At 50.5% G+C, this 23,300-nt stretch overlaps 2 protein-coding genes and 1 long non-coding RNA gene across 7 annotated transcripts; 1 reads left to right on the top strand and 2 right to left on the bottom strand.

The window, feature by feature from the left end:
• Positions 1 to 101: 101 nt before the first annotated feature.
• Positions 102 to 10,090, bottom strand: RBM18 (RNA binding motif protein 18). The gene is made up of 5 exons (XM_064727389.1): positions 9,956 to 10,090; positions 4,492 to 4,618; positions 3,882 to 3,968; positions 2,049 to 2,134; positions 102 to 723 (listed from the first exon to the last, which is right to left on the bottom strand). The coding sequence occupies exons 1-5, from the start codon at positions 10,066 to 10,068 to the stop codon at positions 564 to 566; spliced, it is 573 nt and encodes a 190-aa protein (XP_064583459.1). The 5' UTR covers positions 10,069 to 10,090; the 3' UTR covers positions 102 to 563.
• A 4-nt stretch (positions 10,091 to 10,094) lies between these two features.
• MRRF (mitochondrial ribosome recycling factor) lies at positions 10,095 to 22,760 on the top strand. Of its 5 annotated transcripts, none has more exons than XM_064727384.1 (7): positions 10,095 to 10,199; positions 11,130 to 11,339; positions 11,585 to 11,740; positions 12,952 to 13,070; positions 15,701 to 15,792; positions 21,018 to 21,177; positions 22,272 to 22,760. In XM_064727384.1, exons 1-7 carry the CDS (start codon positions 10,166 to 10,168, stop codon positions 22,347 to 22,349), a joined length of 849 nt encoding a protein of 282 aa, XP_064583454.1. In that variant the 5' UTR covers positions 10,095 to 10,165; the 3' UTR covers positions 22,350 to 22,760. The 5 variants fall into 5 exon arrangements, with proteins under 5 accessions (XP_064583454.1, XP_064583458.1, XP_064583457.1 ...); XM_064727388.1 differs by lacking the exon at positions 10,095 to 10,199 and adding an exon at positions 10,235 to 10,372; XM_064727387.1 differs by lacking the exon at positions 10,095 to 10,199 and adding an exon at positions 10,269 to 10,377.
• On the bottom strand, positions 17,141 to 21,059 carry LOC135454847 (uncharacterized). Its single transcript, XR_010442208.1, has 4 exons — positions 20,345 to 21,059; positions 18,719 to 18,926; positions 18,391 to 18,468; positions 17,141 to 17,258 (listed from the first exon to the last, which is right to left on the bottom strand). It is a non-coding gene; the product is annotated as an uncharacterized LOC135454847 (long non-coding RNA).
• Positions 22,761 to 23,300: the final 540 nt, after the last annotated feature.

The following is a 23,300-nucleotide window of genomic DNA, read 5'->3' as shown; positions in this document are numbered from 1 at the left end:
TTACCATATCATAAAGTAACATTGTGGAGTGTGCAAATCAAAATGCAAAATCAATTAGCCTTGGTGCATATAAAATGTTGCATGCACAGTTACTAAAGGTGTTGCAAGATCTATTTAAAATGAGTTTTATTGAGATGAAAAAGTTTTTCCATTATAACTACAGCATGTTAATCAAAACCAAGTGCTTCCCCTTCCATTAAAACATGAATTGGAATACATTTTGTTCAAAAATACTTTAAAAAGTAATCAGTTAAATGGAGTATTTTTGGATGTGCTTTACTCCCAACGCTGGTTACTGTTCCTAATCTGGCTAATGAATGCACACTAACGAGAGGTTGCCTGTGTGTTCATCAGAGGCTTTGAAGGGAACCTATTTCTCTGAACAGCCTTCAGCTGTGAGCTGCACAGGCAGAAGGTGCAGACCCTCAGGTGTGCAGAGGGCTGTGCTGGCCGTGCCCTGCCCAGGTGGCACTGTCCTTCCCACTCTACAAAAGTACAAAAGCATTGGAGGACTCCAGGTATACAAAGCAGTGCTTCTTGCTACCATCATCCATTCATAAGCATCATCTTCTGGATTTCCAGGCAGCTCTGGAGTAAGGAGTAGTCCTTTTCTTATCTGGTGGTTTGAAGTAAGAATAAACAGGTGCTGCAGGATATTCTGCGTCTGGATTTTCTGCCATCATTTTCAGCTTGGCTTCAATGGCCTTTATCTTTGCACTGACACTGGAAAGAGAAAGAGCAGAAGGGAAATTGAGCTTGATCTTAGCATGAAACCCAGCTACAGAAATGCAAAGATTCTGCTGACATGAGAATCCTCCCTGCACAAGGAGGGGCCAGGCAGCCCCCCCTGCTGCATCCACAGCCAGGCAGGAACGCACAGCTCAGAGCCCACACTGCTGCATTTCAACCTCTGCACGGGTTTGCTCCTCCAAGAGACACCAAAACAACGGCCCCTGCACCCACTCAGTGCTTTCTTGAGGACACTGAGTGAGACAAGAGCACGGCAAGGCTTCCTCCTTCATGTGACATGATGTCATGTCAGGAGCTGTGAGCATGTGCAGCAGAGCAGAGCTCGGAGCAGGCTGCTGGGAACAGCAGAGAAATGAAAGCCAGACTTCCTCCCAGCTACAGCCCGCTCGGGATGGGAAAACCCCAGACTCTAATTAGGTCAGGAAGAAACATTATTTCAGCATTAGCAGGGTTTATCCCAAAGGGAGAAGCTATCCTAGGTTACACCCCAAATTCCTAGGACTTTTGTTATTCACTATCCTCCACTGGCTACGGATGGGGAGGAATGTTCCCTGCCCCACTGTGGCTTCTTGCACCATCCATCCTCACCAGAACAACCCCTTTGTGCCACTGATGCACAAAGTTAACAATCTGCATGACTCAAAGCCCTCTGCTCTTTCCTTCCTAGCCTGTTACTTCTGAATTACAAGCTCATTTTATCTCTGGGCAAGTGCATTAATCTGGTCCTGGCTCCTCACAGGGTTCCACTGACAGAACACAGAGGAAAACCACACAAACACACTGTGAATTAGCAAAGCAGCTATGTGCTTCAGGTAAATGCAGTGGCTGGAAAATTTAACCACATCCCACAGACAACACCCACAGGTAAAAAAAAAATTAAAATTAGCTTTATGAGAAGTATTACCTGTGATTTTGTTTTCATCTTCTGCCACTATTGAGGAACTTCTTGCTCATAAGCATTTTGCTGAACCAAATTAGTCCAGTAAAAACTCAACTCACATGAAGTGCAGAGATTCTGGCCAAAGGAGCTGGAGTGCTATGCATTCCCAATTCCTCATCTCACCTCATGCCCTTCCTACTACCCACTGGCTCTGCACGTTAGAAAATAACTCCCAGTGTGAAGTGTCCCACATGAGGTGAGTGACTTCACAGGCACTGCCCTTTCAAAAACGGCTTTTTTGCTGTGCTACATTTTTAACACAAACAATGCTAACAACCCTAAATCTTACTGAAATGGAAGAAGTTAAATCCCTGCCAGTCCCACAGCAGGGTCACCCCCCACCCAACCCATCTCCTACCTTAGGTTGGACTGGGGTGGCTCCGTGCTGGAAGATGGCTCCAGACTGATTGGAAGGATCTTCTCATTTTTATTGTGATCATATCTCTGCAAGCAAGAGACCAAGGACTGAGTCAGCTGCAATTAGGAACAAAGAAACATTCCCACAGATGGACTTTAAAGCTGGATTAACACTGCCTCAGGTTTTGTGGAGCTTTTGCTAGGAAAGATTCTGGTGGCCAAACACTGAAACAAATCCCAACCACAGTATTTGGTTAGTACCAACATGGAATGCAGGCTGGATACTGAACAGTTATGTGCATTGTAGTGTGGATCCTTAAACCTCATCCTGTCACTTCTTGTTCCCCTCTACATAAGGCAGGAAGCACAGATGGTAAACTTGAAGGTAACTACTGCACTGCTTGCTGTGCTCTGTATGTGCAGAGCCAGAAGGTAACCCAAGCACAACTGCACACAACTGGGCAGTCCTGGGAGAAAAGATGAAAAAAAAATAAAAAAAAATCAGTTAGGAACCCGGTCCTTTCTGTAGAAGCAGCTTGTGAGTCTGTCATCTCTGTGGGCAACGGGCCTCCTGAACTATTTGCAGTGTTCTGCTTCCTTATTTCGCTTGGCACAGAGTCAGGTTTGTTTTTCAGCAGAGCTGCTCAAACCGACAGCGTCTGCTGAGCCTTGGCCACTCATCCCAGAGCTGCTCAGCACCGTGCTGGTCCTGTCTAAAACAACTCCTGCTACAATGAGCCAAAGTTTTGTGCTGTTAAGTCTTTCCATGCAGGGATTGGAAAATGCCATGTGAAGTGAGTGATTATTTATGCATGTTCCTCCCCAGCCCCAGGAGCAGCTGGGCAGACACTCACTCCTCCAGCTCAGACTCCTCGCTGGCCTGATCATTGCTCAGGCATCCCAGAGCACGTGGCACTCCAGCAGCTCCACAGACACAGAAAATGGAGACTGGATCTGCACAAACTTGGATGTGCTGACAAGAGCCCTTGAAGTCAGTAACTAAAACAATGTGGTCTCCTTTAATGAAGATACCTGCTTTGGTTTTTAAGCATCTGAAACAGATGCACTAAGGTACTCAATAAGACAAAGCAGAAAGCTGCTGGGACAATAATCAACTAAAAGAAAACTACCCAAAGCAAAATAGCAACAGGCATCTCCTCTCTGCCTCCCCCAAAATCTGTCTATCTGCAAAAAAAGTTATAAAAAATAAATAGCTTTATCAAATACAAGATAGTAAATAACCGTAGGAGAAAGAAGAAAAGAATTTAAAAAAATGAAAATAAAGGATGTTCCAGAAGGAACTGCCTAAGTCAATCTTAAAAACTTGATTGTTTATGTGACAGAGCAAGGAATAAAAGGATATTTAGCTTAGATGCAGAGTATGTTACTTTAAAGTCAAAACTAATTAGAGCTGCTGCCACATAAGTGCTTTCAGAAGTGGAACCAAGTAACACAGCAACCGGTAATTGGGAATTTCCATACCTCTCCTATGCAAAAAAACCACAAAGGGAAGGATTCAAACTTCCAGCCAATTACTCACTAAGTTTGGGAAAAGTTAAAACATGGGCATTTAGAGAAGTAATCTGTTCACACTGCTCTGAGCAGAAACCCCCTCCCAAAGAAGCCAGGTTAAAGGGCCTGTCCTCACTCACAGCTAATCCAGCACAGCTTGGCTAGACAGGAGAAGCTGTAAACATCAGCTCCCCCAGTTATTTCCTAGAACAGACTGAAATTATTCTGCCAGGCCAGGACTGCCTTGATAAGAAGGCTTTATTATTAAAGCTTTTCAGCTTTGCAAACCAGAAGCAATTCCTCCTAGCAGCAGCCAGCTTACCTTGACCTGTGCGTGTGCCCACCGCACCACCAGCTTCTTGGAAAGGGCCAGCTTCCCATTGAGACACTGGATCGCCTTCTCTGCTTCCTGCACAGGAAGACAGCTCCATAAACAAACCAAGCCTCTAGTCAAAACCCACTCACATGCAAAGAGCCCTCTGCTCTTTGTTATTCAGCCTACTGTAAGAACAGCTCACTGACAGCACAAAGTTTATCCCACTGTACCCCAATGCAGGGACACTTTGAAAGACTCCCAGTAACCAGACTTTATCTGCCTTGCTGTGAATTATTTTCTAGATGCACAGTGTTAGGGCTCTTCTGATCCTTATCATCCATCCTTCTACAAAATGGACCAAAGAACTGGCCCTTTCTGGTTAGCACTAAAAAGCAGGATTCAGGAGAAGACAGCAGAGGAGATAGAAAATCACTATTGCCCCTTCCAGGAGCAGTCACAAAGTGGCTGTGACAGAGCAGAGCTGTTAGAATCTGTGCGTTTGTGTAGACAAAGTACTGAATTTAACCTTTCCTGTTGTAGTTTTGAATTAGCATTTAAAAAAACTGGGAGAGAATTTAGTCATTTATATCAGAAGTTTAGATAAAAAGCAACTTACCTGTTTGGTTTCAAAGTTGACAAAACAGTAACCCCTGGGCTGCCCTTCCAGAGCACCAGACTTGTGGAAGAGAAAGTCAAATTGCTTCACTTTGCCAAACTTCTGAAGCAGTTTGAGGAGGTGGTATCTGAAGGGAAGAGAAAACATTTATGACATGTTTGATCCCACTGACAGTGAGCAGACACAGAGGAACCCCTGACACACACACAGAGCTCACACTCAGCTGTGTCACACACACATTCCCAAGTCCCTGCAGAGGTGGCTGTCCTGTACACACCCCTTCAGCATCCATAGCTCTGAGCAGCACTACCAGTGACTTTCCAAAGCCCCAAGGCACAAAGTTCCCTCCCAGCAGTGCCAGCTGAAGGGCACAGAGATCTATTAATAGCTGCCTTTTGGACAATTATGCAATGGCTCCCAAGGGGTTGGGAGGGCTTTGCCTCCTGCCTCACTAAATCACTCCTACTTTAAGCAGAACCCTCCTGTCTCCCCTCTCTAGCCCTGATGTGACCTCCTGAAGCTCCATCCCCTGTACCCTGTCCCAGCTCAAGCACTCTGAGCCCACAGCACCTGCATCCCTCAGACCCTGCTCCTCCTGCTGCCCTCCCTGTCCCAGAACAAACCCACCCTGCCCTGTGCCAACCAGTGCCAGTGCCTGGCAAGGACACCCAGGGCACACAGACACCTGCCTGGAAAAGATGGGGATGCAGGAAGACAGAAGAATAACTAGAACAACCTGCAACCAGGAATTGCCAGCAGGCCCCAACAAAAAAGGCACCAGCCAGCCCTCAGTATGATCCAGCCTAAATCTGCCAGTGCTTCTGGCTCAGACAGCTTTTCAGTGACATGTTCATGGGAGTCAGACACTTTTTCAGCCAATTATCTTCCTGCCATCCAGTGGGGAGTGTGCTGTTTCCAATAAAACTGGGGAAAGCCGGAGTAAATCTGTCTGCTTAGTATCTGGTGCACTGAGCAACTTAAAACAAGGAGCACATATGCTGTACAGGCCACATCTAATCCTGAGAGCTCTCTGCAGCTTTTTTTGGCTCCCTGGGATTGAAGTGTTTAACAACACTGCCTGACCTAGGAGAAAAGTGACACTCATTGCTCCTTCACTGCCTGACCCCATCCCTGACATTTAAGAATTATTTAAGTGTTTAATAAGGTGTCCTAGTCAGGACTCATCTCCCAAGCAGCTGTAGAGTGTTTGTTAGCAAGCCACACAGTCTAACCCCGATTTTCAGTGTTTGAGGTAACACTCAGTGCTCAGAGCCCCTACCAGGATAGCACCAGGCACCAGATGAACCTCCCCTGTCCAGACATGAATGGCCAGCACAGGCCCAAGGCAGCCAAGTGCACCAGGCACTGTCCAGATGGGAAGGGCAGACAACATTTTTCCTAATAAAGCCTGATAGGATGTCTGAAAAGAGCCTTAGCCCTTTGTTAAGCTTCAGAAGCCAGGCAAGAAAGTTCCAGGAATGTGAGTCATCCCACAGGATGGGTCACAGTGGACATTCAGGATGTGCACTTTTAAAGAGGTGAAGGTGCAGCGTGTGTACAGAGGAGCAGTGCAGGAGGGCCAAGTTACCCCCAGGGGAGCACACACATTGTCATTGATTATGGAAGGCTTCCTACATCCTTTGCAACACCTATGAGCTCCCACACTGCTCTGAAAGCAAGGGCAACTGGAAAGGGCAGGGCGAAGAAAAGGAGCTGATTACACAGTAGCCAAATTTCAGCACCTCACAGTGCCAAATAGCAGACACAGATGTACAAGTGAAAACACTGACTTTGGAGACATGATGTATAAAAAACTCCACATGTTGGACTTCCAGAGCCTCCGAGATATGTAAACCCCCCTCAGGTTTGTTTCTGTAAATATACTGCTCCAAAAGCCCTCGGAATTTCAGCAGTATGGAAATAAAGCCCTTACACCAGGATGCTGCTCCCCTCCTGGCCATTACAGAGGCAGGGGAAAGGTAAGGAGGATTCTCCCTGAGTTCTGCACTAAAAACCCCACAGCTGCCTTGCCAAAAGGAACTTTTTGGGGGTGTTTTTTTTCCCCTGAGAGCATCTGCATTCAAATAATACCCTCTTAGCAGTGAGGTGATGGTTGCTCCTTTAAAACAATTTTCATCAACAGCCTAGAAGTTACTTATGTCATCTATTTTGTTTAGAACCCTTTTTCCAACCATGCCTGCAATTTTACAACTGCAGGTCACCTCCTCTCCGTGGAGCAGCTCAGAAATCCTGTATAATTCATGTTTTAGGCTATGATTATGGTTTGTTATTGTTCAAATACTGAGGGCATTAACAGTAACTTGACAAGTAGATAAAATACTGAGGGCATTAAGAGTAACTTGGCAACTTGACCTCTTCAGGCCAAGAGGTATGGAAGAAGAAGACTGTCATGGAAAACCTGAAGCCTTATTAATAAAAGAATAATAATTATAAAAAAAAGGCGAGAAGAGAAGATGTCAAAAGCTTTACTATGGCAACAAGGTGGGTCAGAAGCGCTGGCAGGGCCGCGGCCCCAGCGCGGATCCGCGGCCAAGCTCCATCCCCACTTCCCGTCATCTGATGTGCCTGGAGACAAACCCGCAGCTGCCCCGCTTCCCTTTCCTCCTCTCTTCCTCCTGGCACCCCCAGCGCTATTCAGACGCAGGCAAGGCTTCCTCTGAACAATGCTGTCCCGAGGAGCCGCGCGGGCCGGGCCACATGCAGAAACCATTACTGCAGGAATCCTGCCCCACTGGGAGCCGCCAGCGGGGGGCTGTGACAACAGCTTGTGCACACATTGTTTTCGAGGTGACACTCGTGGAGATGGGATCCTCGACAAGCAGCACAGCGGCTGAGGAAGGTCAACACCCCTACTTCATCCCCGCGCAAAATGAATGGGCACTGAAAGGCCACGGGAAACCAGATCATGTGAACAGAGAGCTGAAAATGAAATCTCTGCCTGGCCAAAGAGCTGCAGAGTGTCAGGAAGATTTAGGACACGAATGGGCACAGGAGGCAATTCTAGGGAGACAGAACTGGACTGTGTGGCTTTGCCCCATGTGGTGGGAGCACTGAGGGGTGATGAGAGCTGAGCCACAGCACACGGCCTGCCCTGCTGGGGCACAAACCATGCTGCTGACACCAAACCACGAGCAACCACCTGCTGCCACCCTCATGCAGACCCCATGGCAGGGATCTCATGGTCCCAGGGTGCCTGGAGACACCATCCTCTGTCACAAGCAGCTGTGAGGTCCCCTGGTGCCAGCTGAACTCTTGAGACTCCCAACAGCACCTGCTCCACAGGCAGGCAATGCTTTGAGGGCGCTGACAAAAGGAGTCACCACAACCAGCAGCAGCAGGGAGAATGCCCAGCTGCAGTGCCACCATAACCCAGTGCCCAGGGCATGCCAGCACCCCCAGCTGAGCCACAGTCACTGCGTGTGTGCAACAACCTCCCAAAAGCAGCAGCTCCCAGGCTGGAATTTGTGGGCAGCCCTACATTTATAAATGCTGCTCCTGCAGCTCGTGCTCCAATGTGTACATTACCTATTAACGCCCCAGCACTTGAGTGCAGCTCCAGTTTGCTCTCTAAATGGAAGTCTTGGATTGATTCAAGACTTTCTGATCTCATTTCTGCTCGAGAGTGTCACAACCACTTATTAACTCTGCCAACAACTCAATCAGCCTTACTCTGCCTTAAACAAATCCAACACAGAAATAACAAAGGCGGCTCTTTAAAAATAAGATAAAAGCAGCAAATGCAGAAACATTTCATTTTCAGGAGTTTGATTTAGTCATGTGAGTAGTAACCTCAACAGGAGTAATTCAGAGGAGCAACTAGAACTAGAGATGTAAGCCTTTAGCATGGGAGAACAAGGGTCAAGATGATTCATAGAAATTTACTGACCACGCACTTTCTTTACACTGACAATGTGCTAAAAGGAGCCTCCTCTTCTTTTATTCACAAGGAAATGGAGACACAACATCATTTGCAGGAGAGAAGATCCATTTTAAAGCAAGACAAAAAGCAAGACACAGAATTATAAAGCCTGAAATAAGCAGGAAGCATTGTCACTCATCACTGGGCAAACTTTAAACATTTAGGAGCATGGAAGCACTCTAGGTTTGAGAAACCACCAAACTCACTTCATCCAAGTGATGAAAACAGTAAATTTTGCCATATAAACCTATTACTTATCTGGCCAAGACTAAAAGGAACAACCTACCCTGACAGGGTCTTTACCAGCACTGAGGATCCAATGCACCCACACCCTGCACTCTGCCCTCACCCAGCCCCTGAATCCCTGAGGAGCCAGCAAACAACACTCAGGAATTCCTGTATCTAATTCCACGTGGTCAGTGAATGTGGACAAACCACAGGGACAGAGCTGTGGGAGAGGAGTGGTAATTAATGCAGAAACCTCCCAAAGCTGAATGGCTGAAATCACAAAGCATTAATGATTCCATTTAGAGGCTATTAGGGAGCTGCTCTGCTCAGATGAACCACGCTCAGAATAAACCCCAGCACCTGCACACACACAAAAACAACAAGGAAGAAAAAGTATTCCACGACAGGCACACACAATAGTTAATCAAAAATGCTTGTTTGTTGTGAGTGTGTAAAGCCCAAATTGTTTTGGTTTGCTTTCCTTTTTGTACAACCTAGTTATTTCACAGCACCCTATCCAAACACTGGACAGCACATCATATTCCCTTGACAATTTAGCTGTTCAAATGTTATGCTTGCGCAGGAGATAATTATCCATAGCCTGGAGAAAACACGAAATGCTCATACACACGTTTGATGCATGCATTTACCCACCACAGCAGCCAGCCCCACCACTCCCACCTGCTCCCCACCCACTGCTGCAGCCACTCTCCTCTGAACCCACACCCAGCAAAAAATACCAAAGCAGAGCTGCTGTTTGACACAGAGCCTGTCAGCTCTGCCCTGGCACCTCCATTCCTCCAGACCCCAGCCGCTCTGGGTACAGCTCCCAGGGCCGTGCCTTGCTTTACCATTCGTAGCACTGTCACCCTGAAAGCTCCAGCCTGACATTCTACATTTCCCCGGTCTGGAGCACAGGGATGTTTTCAGCCCCAGCTCAGCGGTGCTTCAGGGGGTGCTGATGGCAGCCTCTGAGTGCGGGAGGGCACCGCGCACAGACACACCCGGGCTGGAGCGATTCCTGCCCGCAGCAGCGCCCGGCAGGCACGGGCTGCTCCCCTGGCTGGGGGCAGAGCAGAGCCGGGAGAGCTGCACCCGACCGGCCCCGCGGGCCCCGGGGCACCCCCAGCACCCGGGGAGCGGCGGGCACCGGGCAGTGCTGGGGCTGACGCCGGGCCCGAGGAGGGGCGGTGCGGCACCGCCCGGAGGGTTCGGTGCCGCTGCGGGAACATGGCCCCGTCCGGGGCGGTGCCGCCGCGGGGGCGGTGCCGGGGGGTTCCGCGGTCGGTCACTCACTCGGTGATCTTGGGGTCCAGGTTGCCGATCCAGAGGCGGTGCCCGTCCTGCAGCGCGCCCTCGGACAGGATGGAGGCGTTCTCCAGCGGCAGCGCCTGCCGGCCCGGCTCCATGGGCCCGCTCCGTGCCGGGGCCGCGGCCGCTCCGTCCCCGCGCAGGCCTCGCCCCGCCCTTGGCGCCTCTCGGTGACGTCACGCTGCGGCGCGGCCGATGACGCTATCGGGCGCCGCAGGGCCGCGCTACGGTGAGCGAGGCGATGGCGCCCGCCCTCCCCCGCCTCCCTTCCCCTCCCCTTGGCCGCCCCCGGGCTCCGGTCCCGGGCCCCGGTTCCCGATCACCGGCGCCGATCCCCGCCCCTCGGCGCGGCTTTCCACGGGGCACCGGGGCGAGCGGGCCGGGCCGTCCTGACCAGCGGCAGTACTGTGGGCGGGGCCAGAGCCAGGGCGGGGTCGGGATGGGCGGGGCATGGTGGGGCGGGGCCTGGATGGGTGGGGCAGAGGGGCGGGGCCTGTGCGCACCTGCGCGGGACCGGGACCGGGACCGGGTGTCCCCGGCGCAGGGAGCGCCGCTCTCCCCGGTGGCCGCCAGCGGCAGCGCCCCGCTCCCCGCCGCCGGTTCCGCGGGGCCCGAGTTCCGCGTGTGTTACCGCAGCTCCGCGGCTGCTGACACTGCCCGGAGCCCCGAGCGGCCCGGTGGAGCGAACCCTGTGAATATGGGGCTGGCAGAGCTCTGAGGCAGAAGCCTCAGCCCCGCTGGTGTGCGCGCAGCCGGTACCGGGGCATGCTCCTGCTCGGCAGCCGTGGGTTTGTGTCACGGGCACAGCTGGGCAGATGTGCAGGGGCCGGACAGGTGTGCAGAGGCCGTGCTGACACCGCTGGCACCCACCGAGCCCTTCCCGCTGCGTTTGCCCGGTGGGCTCGGCTGATCCCCAGAGCTCTGCCCGTATCACGGAGCTGCGCTCGCCCCAGCAGCCGCCCCTGAGCCCTGGCTCCGTTGGGTTCAGCCCCCCCGAGCTGTCCTCCCGCCTCTCTCCCCTCCAGGTGGGCACGCAGGAGCTCCGGGCCATGGCCCAGGTTGGGTTCAGCCCCCTCTCTCTCCCCTCCAGGTGGGCACACAGCGCTCCCAGCCATGGCTCCATTGGGTTCAGCCCCTCTCTCCTGTCTCTCCCCTCCAGGTGGGCACACAGCGCTCCCAGCCATGGCTCTGGCTCTGCGCTGCCTCCGCCCGCTCCCGCCGCTGCTGCTCCGCTGCGCCCCGCCCGTGCCCCGGGGGCTGCCCCGCTCTCCCGGGGGCTGCCCGGCCCCGCTCCCGCTCCTGCTCCCGGGGGGCTGCAGCCGCTGTGCCCAGCACTTGCTGCTCAGCAGGCAGCTGGCTACCAAAAAAGGTAAAAACCGCAGCTTTTCTCACGGTTTTACACCCTCTCTTTCAACACTTATAAGCATTTTTAATATATTTATTGATTTTGGCTGTTGTGCTCAAATGGTGAGCTGTTTACTCATTAAAAATACAGTTACTTTTGTTTTACTTCAGTTTATCTTAGACTTGATTCTAAATCTCACTTTAATGTCTTCTTTCTGCTTTCTAACTAACTTGTCAGAAATAGAAACTAATCTTTTGTGTAATCTGCAGCTAAAGGCAAAGGGCAGAGTCAAGCCAAAGTGAATATCAGTGCTGCCCTAGTTGAGGATATTATCAATTTGGAGGAGACCAGTGAAGATATGCAGGCAGTCATAGAAGCTCTGAAAGAAGATTTCAGCAGAAATCTCAGTGTTAGAACCTCACCAGGTTGGTAACTTCCTTGTGTGATGCTCTGTAGCCTGTAAATAAGGATACAAATCCCAGTAATGGACAGCTCAGATTTTTTCAAAATCAATTTTCTCTTCCTGGAGTTACCCAATTCCTACAGCCCTGACATCCCAGCTAGAGGCTTTCTTCACCCTGAGCTTGACCAGGAAGGATCCATTTTTGTTAATAGCTTCCTGGAAATAGCTTTTTTAAGTGGGAGATGTCAAAAGTGTCTAAGTGAACTGTTTGCAGATGTGATGAAGAAGCAGGTTGTCAGCTAATGGTGCAGTAGGGCAGGAAAAACCCAATTGCCATTAAATGATCCTTTTGGAAATTGCCATTGGGCTGGTGTCTGGCATATACAAACCTTTTTTTCTGCTGTGCATCTTTGTGCGTAGTAACCTGTAGGAGCCTCCTTCATAAATTCTGTGTTTTAGGAAGAAATGTGAATGTTTGCCTAAGCTGCAGTTACTATAACACTCGGAGCATTTGTAAGTGTATCAAGTTTCAGGGATAAAATTTAACATTAAACAATGACCAGATTTGAATCATTCCCCACCCCAGCTCTGGCAGGGGCACTTCTGTCTTTAATGGAGCTGGGAAGCCTAGCTCAGTCTCTTAACTATTTATTTTAACCATAGGTATTTTTTTTAATTGCACTGATAAAGTACCTCCTGTCCCATGTGCCTTTTGGGCTCTTAACATTTTGCAGCAGAAAATAGAGAGCAGATTAAGAGCAGCTCAGGGAGAAATGGAATACTTTAAATTGGGCAGTGTACAACACCCCTCTGGGGGCCTGGAAGAAAATAGAGGGGTTTTAGATAGTGCTGCTAAGTTAAAAACAATAGTTGTCTTGATTTTTATAGCAACATTTTTATTTTCTTTAAGTTGTAAGAATTTAAAAAATAACCATTTCCCTTTAATTCTTAACAATCCTGCTTAGTTTTCCTATTCTAGTAGCAAAAACAAACAAGAGTTTTGTTTTCACGTTTTTGTGCTTTAGAGCAGCTTTGAATTATTTACCTTGTGAATAAACAGGGGATGCCTGAACACAAACAGCACCTGAGGGCTGAATAAACACCATTTTTTCCTTTGTAACCTCTGCATTTTGCATGGCAGAAGGGAAGTGGGACAATGTGGACGCGTTTTTGCCCAGCATCCCTGCACAGTGTTCTGTCCCACTGAGGCTCCCTGTGTTTGGTTCTTTTGAGGGGCCCTGGATCACATAACTGTGGTGACAAAGGACGGGAAGTTTCCGCTGAACCAGCTGGGGCAGATCTCACAGAAGTCCCCCCAGCTCCTGACAGTGAACATGACCAGCTTCCCAGAGGTGAGGACACGTTGGCAGGGGAGGTAATTGCCACAGGAACAAACAGGTTGGTGCTGGGGAAAGGAGCATTTAGACAGGATCAGTCAGAGGCGGCAGGGCTGGGGCTGGGCTGTGTCACCGGGGCTGACACTGAGCAGAAATGGCATTTGCTGCTGACAGCAGCTCCCCAGCCCCACGTGGCCCCCAGAGCAGCTCACCTGCAGCACACAGGCTCACAGCACAGTTACTGAGTGCTGGGCTTGCTCCCAGGGCTGTGTCCAAGCAGTGCCACAGTTCCAGGGGTTTGCTTTGCAGGCATTTTCCCTCAGCTGGATCTGCAAAACAGCACAAAGCACCATGGACCAGATTGCTGGATTCACTGTGCCCTGCCCATTTCCCATGCATTTCTGAGAAGTGTGAGCACACACACTCACCTGAGCTGCACTCATGGCTGCAATGCTCTGTCAGCGCCCTTGTATTCATCTCAGTTCCTTGTCAGGACATGGCCATGCACAGAACCGGAAGTGTCATTGGAATTTGTGCTGGGGACTTCATCAGACACCTCTGAAACTTGTTTATGTATTACCAGGGCTGCTGATAGCCCTGAGAGTTCTTGAGAGAAGCTGTGATGGTGCCTGTGACCTTCTGAACAGCTTCCCTGGTGGGACTGAGCTGGCTCATGCTCAGTGCTGTCACAGAGCTCGACCTGGGCACTGCTGAGCTTGGCCAGCTCCTCCCTTGGCAGCACCCGCAGGTCAGAGCCCAAATCAGGGGCTCTGGTTTATCTTCTGTGAGAGACAAGTTCTTTAATTTTCTGCAGGAGCCTTAGGCCTGCCCCTGAATGAGGCAGCAAATCCAAATCCCAGCTCAGCTGAGCTCAGCCCACCCTGGGGGTGCCTGCAGCAGGTCCCAGTGCCGGGCACAGGGCAGCAGGAGTGAGCTCAAGGTTAACAATTCATCCTGCTCCAGGGCTGGAGCTGTGCCAGGCCTTATCTCTATTTATTTTGCAACGGCTTTCCCCAATTAATTAAGTCAGCAAAGTCTCAGAGGAGGTCAGTGCAAGGCACTTGATGCTGAGTGTTTCTTAGAGTGTATCCCGTGTGTATAAAGGCCCTGAAGAATGGAGGCCTCTCATCAGTGAGGTCCTGAGAGGGCCAGGGAAGTCCCTCCATGGCTTATCCCATATCCAGGCAGGAGCTCAGGCTGAGAAATGGGCATTGGAGAAATTAAATATCCTCTATATAGCATTACCTGCATTTGCTTTCTGTGCTAAAGGACGATTGAACATTTCTCTCACCACAGTTGCTTTATACCCACACCTGTTTTGTGATAGATTGGACTAAAACCATTAGAGACGTGATCACTTGATGTCATTATTTACAGCATATAGTCAGTAGTTCATGACACTAAGAAGAAAATAAAATTGCCTGAAAAGTCGGAGAAATAATCATAGAAGAGGACTTGCAGAGCCAAAGTCTGTCTTCCCAGGAGTTATAAAACCAAACAACACTGGGTTTTTAAATACAGTTATTTTTTTCACAGGCTACAAGAGGAGGCAATATTGCAATATTTTCCCTTCTCTCATTACTTTCCTCTTCTTCTATCTCCTCCAATATCTATATTAAACAACACAGCTTTTACTATTTCTTTCCTGCAGACCAGGCACTGTCCATGGAATAACACACTGACATTCCTAACGTGCTGAGATCATTCTGGTTGCATTTTCTCTGCCCTCGTAGTTTCAGGGGACAGCGGTTGTGTCCTGCAGAACACCAGCAGAGCATTCATCTCATTCAGTGAGGTCACACATGAGGGACCTGAGCAAATCTGCAGAGCTTTAGTTTGTGCCTCAGTTGGCAAAAGCTGAGCTTTATAAATACAGTCTGAGCTACATAAATACTGCAGCAGCCTGGAGCTGAAGTTAATGATGGCAAAGAATATCAGAAATAGCATCATGCCTGGTAGGAAACGAGAGCCACAGGAAAAAAACTCCTGGGGCTTGTCAGAGTCAAGAATGAAGTGACCTGGCAGAGCCCTGTGGGTGTTCTTGGCCAAACTCTGCTTTAACCCCAAAGCCTGGCACTCTGAGGGGTGCACTCACCTTGTGATGGGGGTGACGCCTTGAAATCACCTTGCAGTCACCAGGCAAAGCTGCCACCCCCATCCCAACACAGCAGGGGGAGTTTTGGGAGGTGTCCTGTGGTCAGCTTGTGGTGCTGAAGTGGTTAAGTTCGTTAGGGTTTCAGAACTGGCACCGGGTGATTTCCAGGGGGAAACATTCAGCTGGAATGTTCAAATGCTCAGAATCTTTCATCTCCTTTGCCACAGTCGGGCCCTGCCTTGGGAATTTATTGCGGTTTCACTCTGCGTTGCCTCAAACCATGAAAACAGTTTCAAAGAAGCAAAGCAGTTTTCTTTTGTTGCTGCCTCCCTTCCCCTCTCCTCCTGTGCCCCCTACCCCAGCACGAGCGGCCGCAGCTCCCACTGGCTCTGATCAAAGCTCTCTGCACCAATGGCACTTCCTGATCCCACTGGTAACGCAAGTAAATGTTTCCATGTTCCATGGAGATGGATTGCCAGCTATTGACAGAGTTCTGGCATATGGGAATGATTATTTCCTAATTCCCTTTACCTTTTGATCTGTTCCACAGAGCACAGCTGCAGCTGCAAAGGCCATAAGGGAGAGTGGCATGAACCTGAACCCCGAGGTGGACGGGACGGTGATCCGGGTGCCAGTTCCCAAGTGAGTGTCCATGCCCCAGCTCTGCATCATGCAGGGAGTGCCCTTCAGAGGCCAAGCATGCACGATTGCTGTGTATCCCCATGCAGCTGCTTTCCAGAGAGCTGTAGTTTGGGTTCAGGAAAACATCCGAGCCCTTGGAAGGGTCTTGTGAAACCTCTTGGGAGTGTCTGAGCTCTGTCACCACATCTTGGCATCTGATGATGGGTCTTATTTTTCATCTTCCCTCTGCAGAGGAAGCTTGGTCCTGGCTGGCTGCAGCACTTTGAAAGAGAGAGCCAAAAGCTTTTGAAACTGTATTGCCCAAATTCAGGGGCTGATTCTGTGCTGCCCTGCTCTAAATTCCTGCAATTACACCAGCACTGAACCAGTGATGTTAGGGGAGAGTAGCACCTTGCTGCAGAGAGCACTAAAAGGAACTGATGAAAGTGAGAAGGAAATGTATAGCTTTGGCAAAAAATCTGCTCACTCTTTTGTGTAATACACAGTGTGTAACTGGTGGCTGTATTGAAAATTAAGTATGGGGCTGGAAAAACAGGTTACTCAGGCAAGGGCTGAGCATCATTTCCCTCATCCAACACAGACCTTGGACAAGGCAGGAGGTGCTGCTGCATCCATGCTTCAGTTTGGCTCAGAAGTGATCCTGGCCCTGCCTGGGGATGGGGCTGCTCTCAGATGAAATGAGGAATCTCCCAGCAGCTCCAGTCGCTGACACACACAGAGCCTGGCACAAGGGAAATTCATCAGCTCCTGTGGGTGCTCAGACCTTGTGGAGCACCTGAGCACCCTGGGCGGGTGTGGCTGGGCATGGTTTCCCACCGTGCTGAAGACAAACAGCTCCCACACAGGGCGTGCACAAACCCCTTGCACAAGCAGGTGGCTTCTTGGTAAAGATGAGGCAGGTATTTGGTGTGCTGTAAATCTCCTCTAAACATTCTGTGGAATTTTACCCAGCATTTTGATCAGAGAAGTCTAATTGCAGCTTTCCGTGGCTGTGGGTGAGAGGCAGTGACATTATCATTCTATTTGCTGATTTTCCTTGCCTGTGCTCCCTGCCCTTCCCCCATTCCTCAGGAGAGGAGGCAGAGGAGGAGGAGGGCACCATTATCTTTGTAATTGCTGAGGCTCCCGGGCTGCTGCACGGTGCTTTGATTGTTAATGGGCACTTGGGTCATCCTTGAATACGAATTGCAGGGGAGGAAACTCCAAAACTGCAAATGCCCAGCTTTAACAAAATCCTGTGTTTTTAAACAAATGTGTAGGTCTGTCACTATCTTGTGTGGTGCTGCAGAGAGAAGACAAGGCTCCTCTTCCCAGGGAAGCTCCTGTGTTCCCCTCCTGAGCCAGGGCTGCAGCTCCTGGTCCCTCCCTGGCTGCTGGGCACTCCTGAGTTCAGGATTCTGTGCCCCAGATCTGCTCCCTGGCACTCCAGTCCCATGCCTGGGGCTGTGGGAGTTTCAGCCACTCACCTAAAACACAAACAGTTCCAGCCTTTTAAACCCCCTAGTGAAAAAGGCAGGGCAAAGATGATTCTATCCCTCGTTTACTTTTAACAAATTTTTAAAGTTTTGCATTATTTCCAGCAGTTCATGAAAGAATGTATGACAGACAGATGGAGTGAAATTGCAGAATTACGTCAGGTGTGCAAAATAAGCAACAAATCAGAAATGAAGAGACAATATTAATATTGGTTCTGCAGGCTTTGGTTCTTTCATGAAGGGAGGCACAACAAAAATGAAACCAAATCCAAATTGTCCTTACCTGTTGTTATAACCACTCCTCAGCCTGACCTGTCAGCTGGACACACATGTGCCATATTTTGCTTTGTGCAGGTCCAGCTGTGCTCCAGAACATTTCAACAGAGCATTAAAAAATGGAGTTTTGTTTTCAGTATTTATTCTATCAGTTTAGTTTTTGCAATGCAGTTTGAACAGAAAGAATACACTCGTGTGGTTGGTGTTTACTTGTGCTGCCTGCCAGGATCCCTCTGCTCCCCAAGGCATTCTCCTGTTTGTGTGGCTAGCACTGCATAGGCAATATTTATTTGTATAAAAAGCAGCCTCTGAGGGTTTAAAAATAAAAATTACAAAAAAAAAAAAGGAAAAAAAGTAAAGAAAACCATCCATGGGAACATTTGTATTGGTTGATCTCTTGGCCGAATTTGACCTGACCTTGTGTCTTTTATGGTGTTGCCTCATTTTTAGATTCATCTTTTTTGGACCCATTGTGTTACACTGGATATTGTTTGTAAATCAGTAATATTTTTACACATGCTTTACTGAAAGCCAGATGACTCATTTGAAAGTTTAATGACTCATTGTGAGCCTTTTTTTTCCCTTTGCCCTTTAAGAAATAAGCAGATACCTACTATGGGGAGAAAGGACCAAAACATTTCACTTGAAAACACCCCAAAGCTGTTGTGAGCTGCTCCTGCTCATCATCAGGAGCCTCTTGCCTGCGTTTTATTGAGCAAGAAATGTTGCAGCCTGTGTTTATCTGCAATTATGAATGCAGAGTGTTTAGCTTAGCCCGCTTTCCTTTAACTGATCCCTCTCCTTCACAGGAAATTCCTGGTGTTGGAGGTGCAGGAATCACTCTTACCCAGAGCAATGTCCTGTGTTGAGCTGGGTTGTCCTCTCAGGGTCTGCTCTGCCACTCTCCGGGGTGGGGCCTGCAGTGCTGGGGGAGGCAGAAGGAAAGATGTTCCTCAGAAAAGGAGATGTGACCCCCTGAGATGTCACTCAGCAGGCTCTGCCCTGGGCCAGCGGGACAAGGCTGTCCCTGGGGATGGCAGGGACTGACCCTGCTGCTCCTTGGGAGCTTGTCCTCATTCCCCATCTGACCCCCTTTCCCCAAGTTCACTTCACACTTGGTTTTGGCTTTGGGAGGGGGTAGGGACGATGGTTACTAGACAGAAAAGCAAACATACCTAAGAACAGCTTAAAAGTCCCAGATCTCGGGGCAGGATTAAAACAACTGTCCTTAGAAACCTGGGGCCTGGCTCGTGTTGATGGATTCCTTAACCAGAAACAGCATCTGCTTGGAAAAGTCTCTGTTTCTGGCATTATTGGTAGCATTGCTGAGAATTTACACACAGTCTGGCTGGAACATAAAACCCGCTGAGAAACTCCCCGGCGCTGCGCGGTGATAAAAAGAAATTGGTGTTAATAAAGACAGACAGGGAGGCATGAAAGCTGTGACCCCGTGCCAAGAAGCAGAGGAAATCTGGCAGTGCTGCATAAACAAAAACATTTCCTTCAAGGCTCGGCAGCCCCGGGCAGGCCAGCGATACCCTGGGCACAGCCAGGCTGGGCTCCCACCCTGAGCAGCCCCTCTGAGCTGCTCCCTCCACCCAGCAGGGCATGGAGAGAGCCCAGCGGGGCATGGAGAGAGCCCAGCGGGGCATGGAGAGAGCCCAGCTCCCTCCTGCAGGCTCAGCAGCCAGGATTCACTCCCCACTGACCCCAAAAAGCTGCCTGAGGAGGTGCCCTGAGGCAGAGCTGTGCCCGTGAGCTCCATTGGGGGTTCTGGGTGTGCCAGGGCTCTGCCTGGGAGGCTGGGTGTGAGAATCCCGGAGGAATCAGTGCTGGAACCCCAGGGAGAGATCCCTGCTCCCTCCTGGTCAGGCACTGGGGCCAGGCTGACCAGAATCCTCCAGCCACACGTGGTGGGTTAGGCTGGAGCTCAGGGGAAGGTTCTTCCCCCAGAGGCAGTGGAGCCCTGCCCAGGCTCCCCAGGGAATGGGCACAGCCCCAGGGCTGCCAGAGCTCCAGGAGCATTTGGACAACACTCTCAGGCACTGGCTGGGATTTTGAGGGCCAGGAGTTGGGCTCTTCCAGCTCAGGATATTCTGGGATTCCATGTGACATTCCCTGGCCAGCCCCTCCACAGCCTGGGGTGCCCTGGGTGCCAGGGCTGGGTTGGCTCTCTGGCTCTGCCAGCTTTCCTGGCCATCCTGAATTCCTGTAAATTCCAACTGCTTCTGGGAAACCTCTTCCCTCTGGCGCTGGGAGATGGGGATGGCTGCCAGAGGCCTGGCTGTGGGGATGGGCTGAGGGTCCAGCCGTGCCCCCAGAGCCCCCCATGGCCCACAGCCACTGAGGGGCACAGCCCAGGCACCCTCACCCCACGTTTCCTGAGCTCTCTGTGCAGAGTCCTGGCCCCAGGGTTTTGGTGACCCAGGCTGCTGCAGCCAATTCTAAATACTCCTGTGAAATGTTTATTTTGCAGTATCACCCCCACGCATTCTCCTGCTAGAGAGTCTCAGGGAGTGCACCGGGGTTTTTCCTTCTCCAGGCAGTCTGGAAACTCCAAGAGCTATGAAAATAATTAAAATATTAATGTTAAGCACTGGCAATTAACAGTGGTTAGCTGTAGGTGCTGGAGCATGACCTGAGCTCAGAGGACACATCAGCCATTCCTGAGCCTTTTATCCCAGAGCCCCTCATCACCAGGTTTTAGTTTGGGATAGAAAGTTGAGCATTTTCCGTGACACCACAGCAGTAACTGGCCCCACATCAAGGGTTCACCCTGGTCTGAGTTACCTGTGGCTTACCATGTCCAGCAGCATCCTCTTGTCACCCCAGGTGTTCACATCATCTTGGTGGGAAATCCTGCTCATGGTGAGCTGGAATCAGATTAGGTGAAAGATAAGCTCATTAACTTCCAGGTACATAATTCAGGCTCTTCAGCTGCAGGGAGGCAAATCCCAGGTTCTGGAGCAGACATTTCTTCCTGGCTTTGCAGTTTTGTGCTTTTTAGGATGACACTTTTCACTTGATCTTTCAAGCCTGGAGCTGGATTTTTCCTCTTTCCCACACATGCTTTGGCAGCAGGAAGTAAGGAAAGTCTGAGCATTTCAAGATGACTTTCAGGCACTGCAGCAAGAGCTATAAAGCAAGATTGAGTCCAAGATCCCCAGCTCAGAGCTGAGCTGGAAATTTTCCATTGTAGGTTCAAGACTGCTTCCTTGGAATGCTGTGCAGAGCTGGCAGATTTCCCCAGGTGAACCCAAGCATAATAAAAACGTGTCCTGAGCTGTTCAGTCCCTCTGCCCTGAGACTGTGCCTGCACACAGAGCCAGCTCCATCTAAACCAGCAGCTCTTGTGTGTCCCTGAGCAGGGCAGCCCCAGTTGGGGAGGATCACTCGTTTTCCCAGAGTCCTTCACAGAAAATACATCTGGCTGTGCTGCACATGACACTGCTTTTCCTTTCCTCTCTCCCCCAGGGTCACGAGGGAGCACAGGGAGAGCCTGGCCAAGCTGGCCAAGCAGGCCACCAACAAGTCCAAAGAGGCCCTGAGAAAGGTGAGAGGCAAAAGCATCACCCAAGTAAAGAAGTCCAAGAACAAAGTGTCAGAAGATACCATCTGGCTGCTAGAAAAGCAGGTAATTTTCCTTTCCTTCCGCCATGTTTTGGTGTCCCACAGCTCAGTGCTTTGTCCCAGCTCTGCTGACAAATCCTCAGCACTGAGAACCCAGTGGGGCAATGGACAGCCCTGGGCTGAATTTCTGGAGCTGGCAGTGACATTTGTATCTGCTTTTTCTTTGTGAGATTTGGGGCTTCAATCTCAAAGCCAGATTTAGGATATGAGCCGTTGTAAGCTGACACAGAAAAAGAATTCCCCAAAAGCTTTTGTACTAGAAGGGATTGTTGCACAAACCAGCAGAATTTTGGGAGTGAAACAATCCACGACCATGGCTGTACCACCGCTCATGCCATGCCTGGCCACTGCAAATGTGTTAATGAGCATTGCTCCAGTTGTTATTAATGAAAAGGCTTGCAAGATTATCTCTGTTCTGAGCTTTTGGCTCCAGTTCAGGAAAATACTTAAGCACATGCCTAATTCCCTAAGAGCAGATGTCACTAAAGTCAATTACTTGGGCATAAACTCAGGCACAAGCCTAAGTGTTCTGCTGAATTGATGCCTCTGAAGGCAGGCCATTACTCCTTAGCTGTTTGTTTATTAACAGCTAAAGTTAGATACATTGCAAATGCTCTGGGACAGTTCTGTGTGTGCTCACAAAAATAAACATGGATATACAGAGGGTTTGTGCAAGCAGGAAAAATGGCCATGCCATTGTAACCAAATCCTGCAGGAAGCCTCTGTCCCAGAGCTCACTCACAGATGTGTTGTGCACTGGTGGAGGGAACATCTCCTGTGGAATTCCTTTCTTGTACCCACATCTTCCATTATGAGCACAGGCCATTGTCAGCCTTGGGGACAAGCAGATCTTCATCCCCTGGAAGCAGTGCACAGCCCACCGTGTGCTCCAGGCTTTCCCTGCCTGCTTCCATCCCCTCTGCCCACTGGCCATGTCCATCCCTTGTTTCCAGGGGAGCTGGCCCTGGGCAGGGCTCCAGCCATCACCAGGCACCTGAGGCACCTGAGCTCTGTTCCAAAGGGGGTTTGGTCACTGCTTTCCCTTTGAGCTGTGCCCTCTCCTCACACAGAGCTCTGGTTTGTGCTGTCTTGCCACAGATCCAGCAAATGGCAGATGAGGCTGCTGCAGAGATGGACAAGCTGCTGGCAGCAAAGACCAAGGAGCTGCTTGGATAAACACCATCCCCATTGTCAAAAACATCACAAACATCATCCCAGCTGCCCTGGAGCAGGAATGGGCTGCCCCAGCCTGGGGCCAGCAGCCTCAGGGGTGGGCAGGGGCAGCTCTGTGCCCTGGCTGCTGCCTTGGGGTGTGCTGGAGGGAGGGGGGAGCTCTCCTTGCTGCCTTTATCCAGGTGGGAACAGAATTGGATGAACTGAGATCAAAATTAAAACACCAGGGAGGAGGACTGGAGATGCTGGAGGCACAGGGAGGACTGCCCTGCTCACTTTGTGCCCCCTCTTTGCCCCACACCTTCAGCCCCTGGGCCACCCCGAGAGGAACCTGTCTGTCCTGCTGCAAACCTCAGCACCTATTTCTGCTTGAAATAAAGTCAAAATGGGGTGTGGAGCAGCAGCCTCACCACAGCCAGGTCCTGGTTGGTGTGTTCCCTTGGCTCACGTGTTCCAAAGCAGGCATTTGCCCCGTGCCAGGGCACCAGGGTGGGCAGGGGCTCTGTGGGGAGAGACCTGAAACCAGTGCTGCCAGCACAGCTGCTTCAGCCAGCACTGAGAGGACCTAAAGCCAACACAGGAACTTCCCAAAAGCAGCATCTGCCTCCCCAGCCACCTACAAACCGCCTGAGAGCCTCTGGCAGCAGAGCTGAGGGCTTGGAGGAGGTGCAGCAGAGCAAGTCCTGAGCCCATGGCCCAGCTCAGCTCCTCACTGGGAGCAGGTACCTCCCGAGGGCAGCCCCGGGAAGGAGGTGGCAGAGCAGGAAGGTGGTGGCAGCCCCGGGAAGGAGGTGGCAGCCCCAGCCCTACTCCCAAGGCATTTGGGTTCAAAGAGCACCAAGTGCTCTGCACTCCTTAAATAAACAACTCCCCAAAAGTTAGTTTGTGTGCCACAGGGAGGGGGAGGAGGATGAAGGATTTGCTCTGCTAGGGCCCCACATGTCAACAATTTCT

The sequence above is a fragment of the Zonotrichia leucophrys genome, chromosome 17, assembly GCF_028769735.1.
Source record: "Zonotrichia leucophrys gambelii isolate GWCS_2022_RI chromosome 17, RI_Zleu_2.0, whole genome shotgun sequence".
Classification (NCBI taxonomy): domain Eukaryota; kingdom Metazoa; phylum Chordata; class Aves; order Passeriformes; family Passerellidae; genus Zonotrichia; species Zonotrichia leucophrys.
The sequence above is the reverse complement of the archived record's forward strand: the minus strand, read 5'-3'. Positions and strand labels throughout refer to the sequence as shown.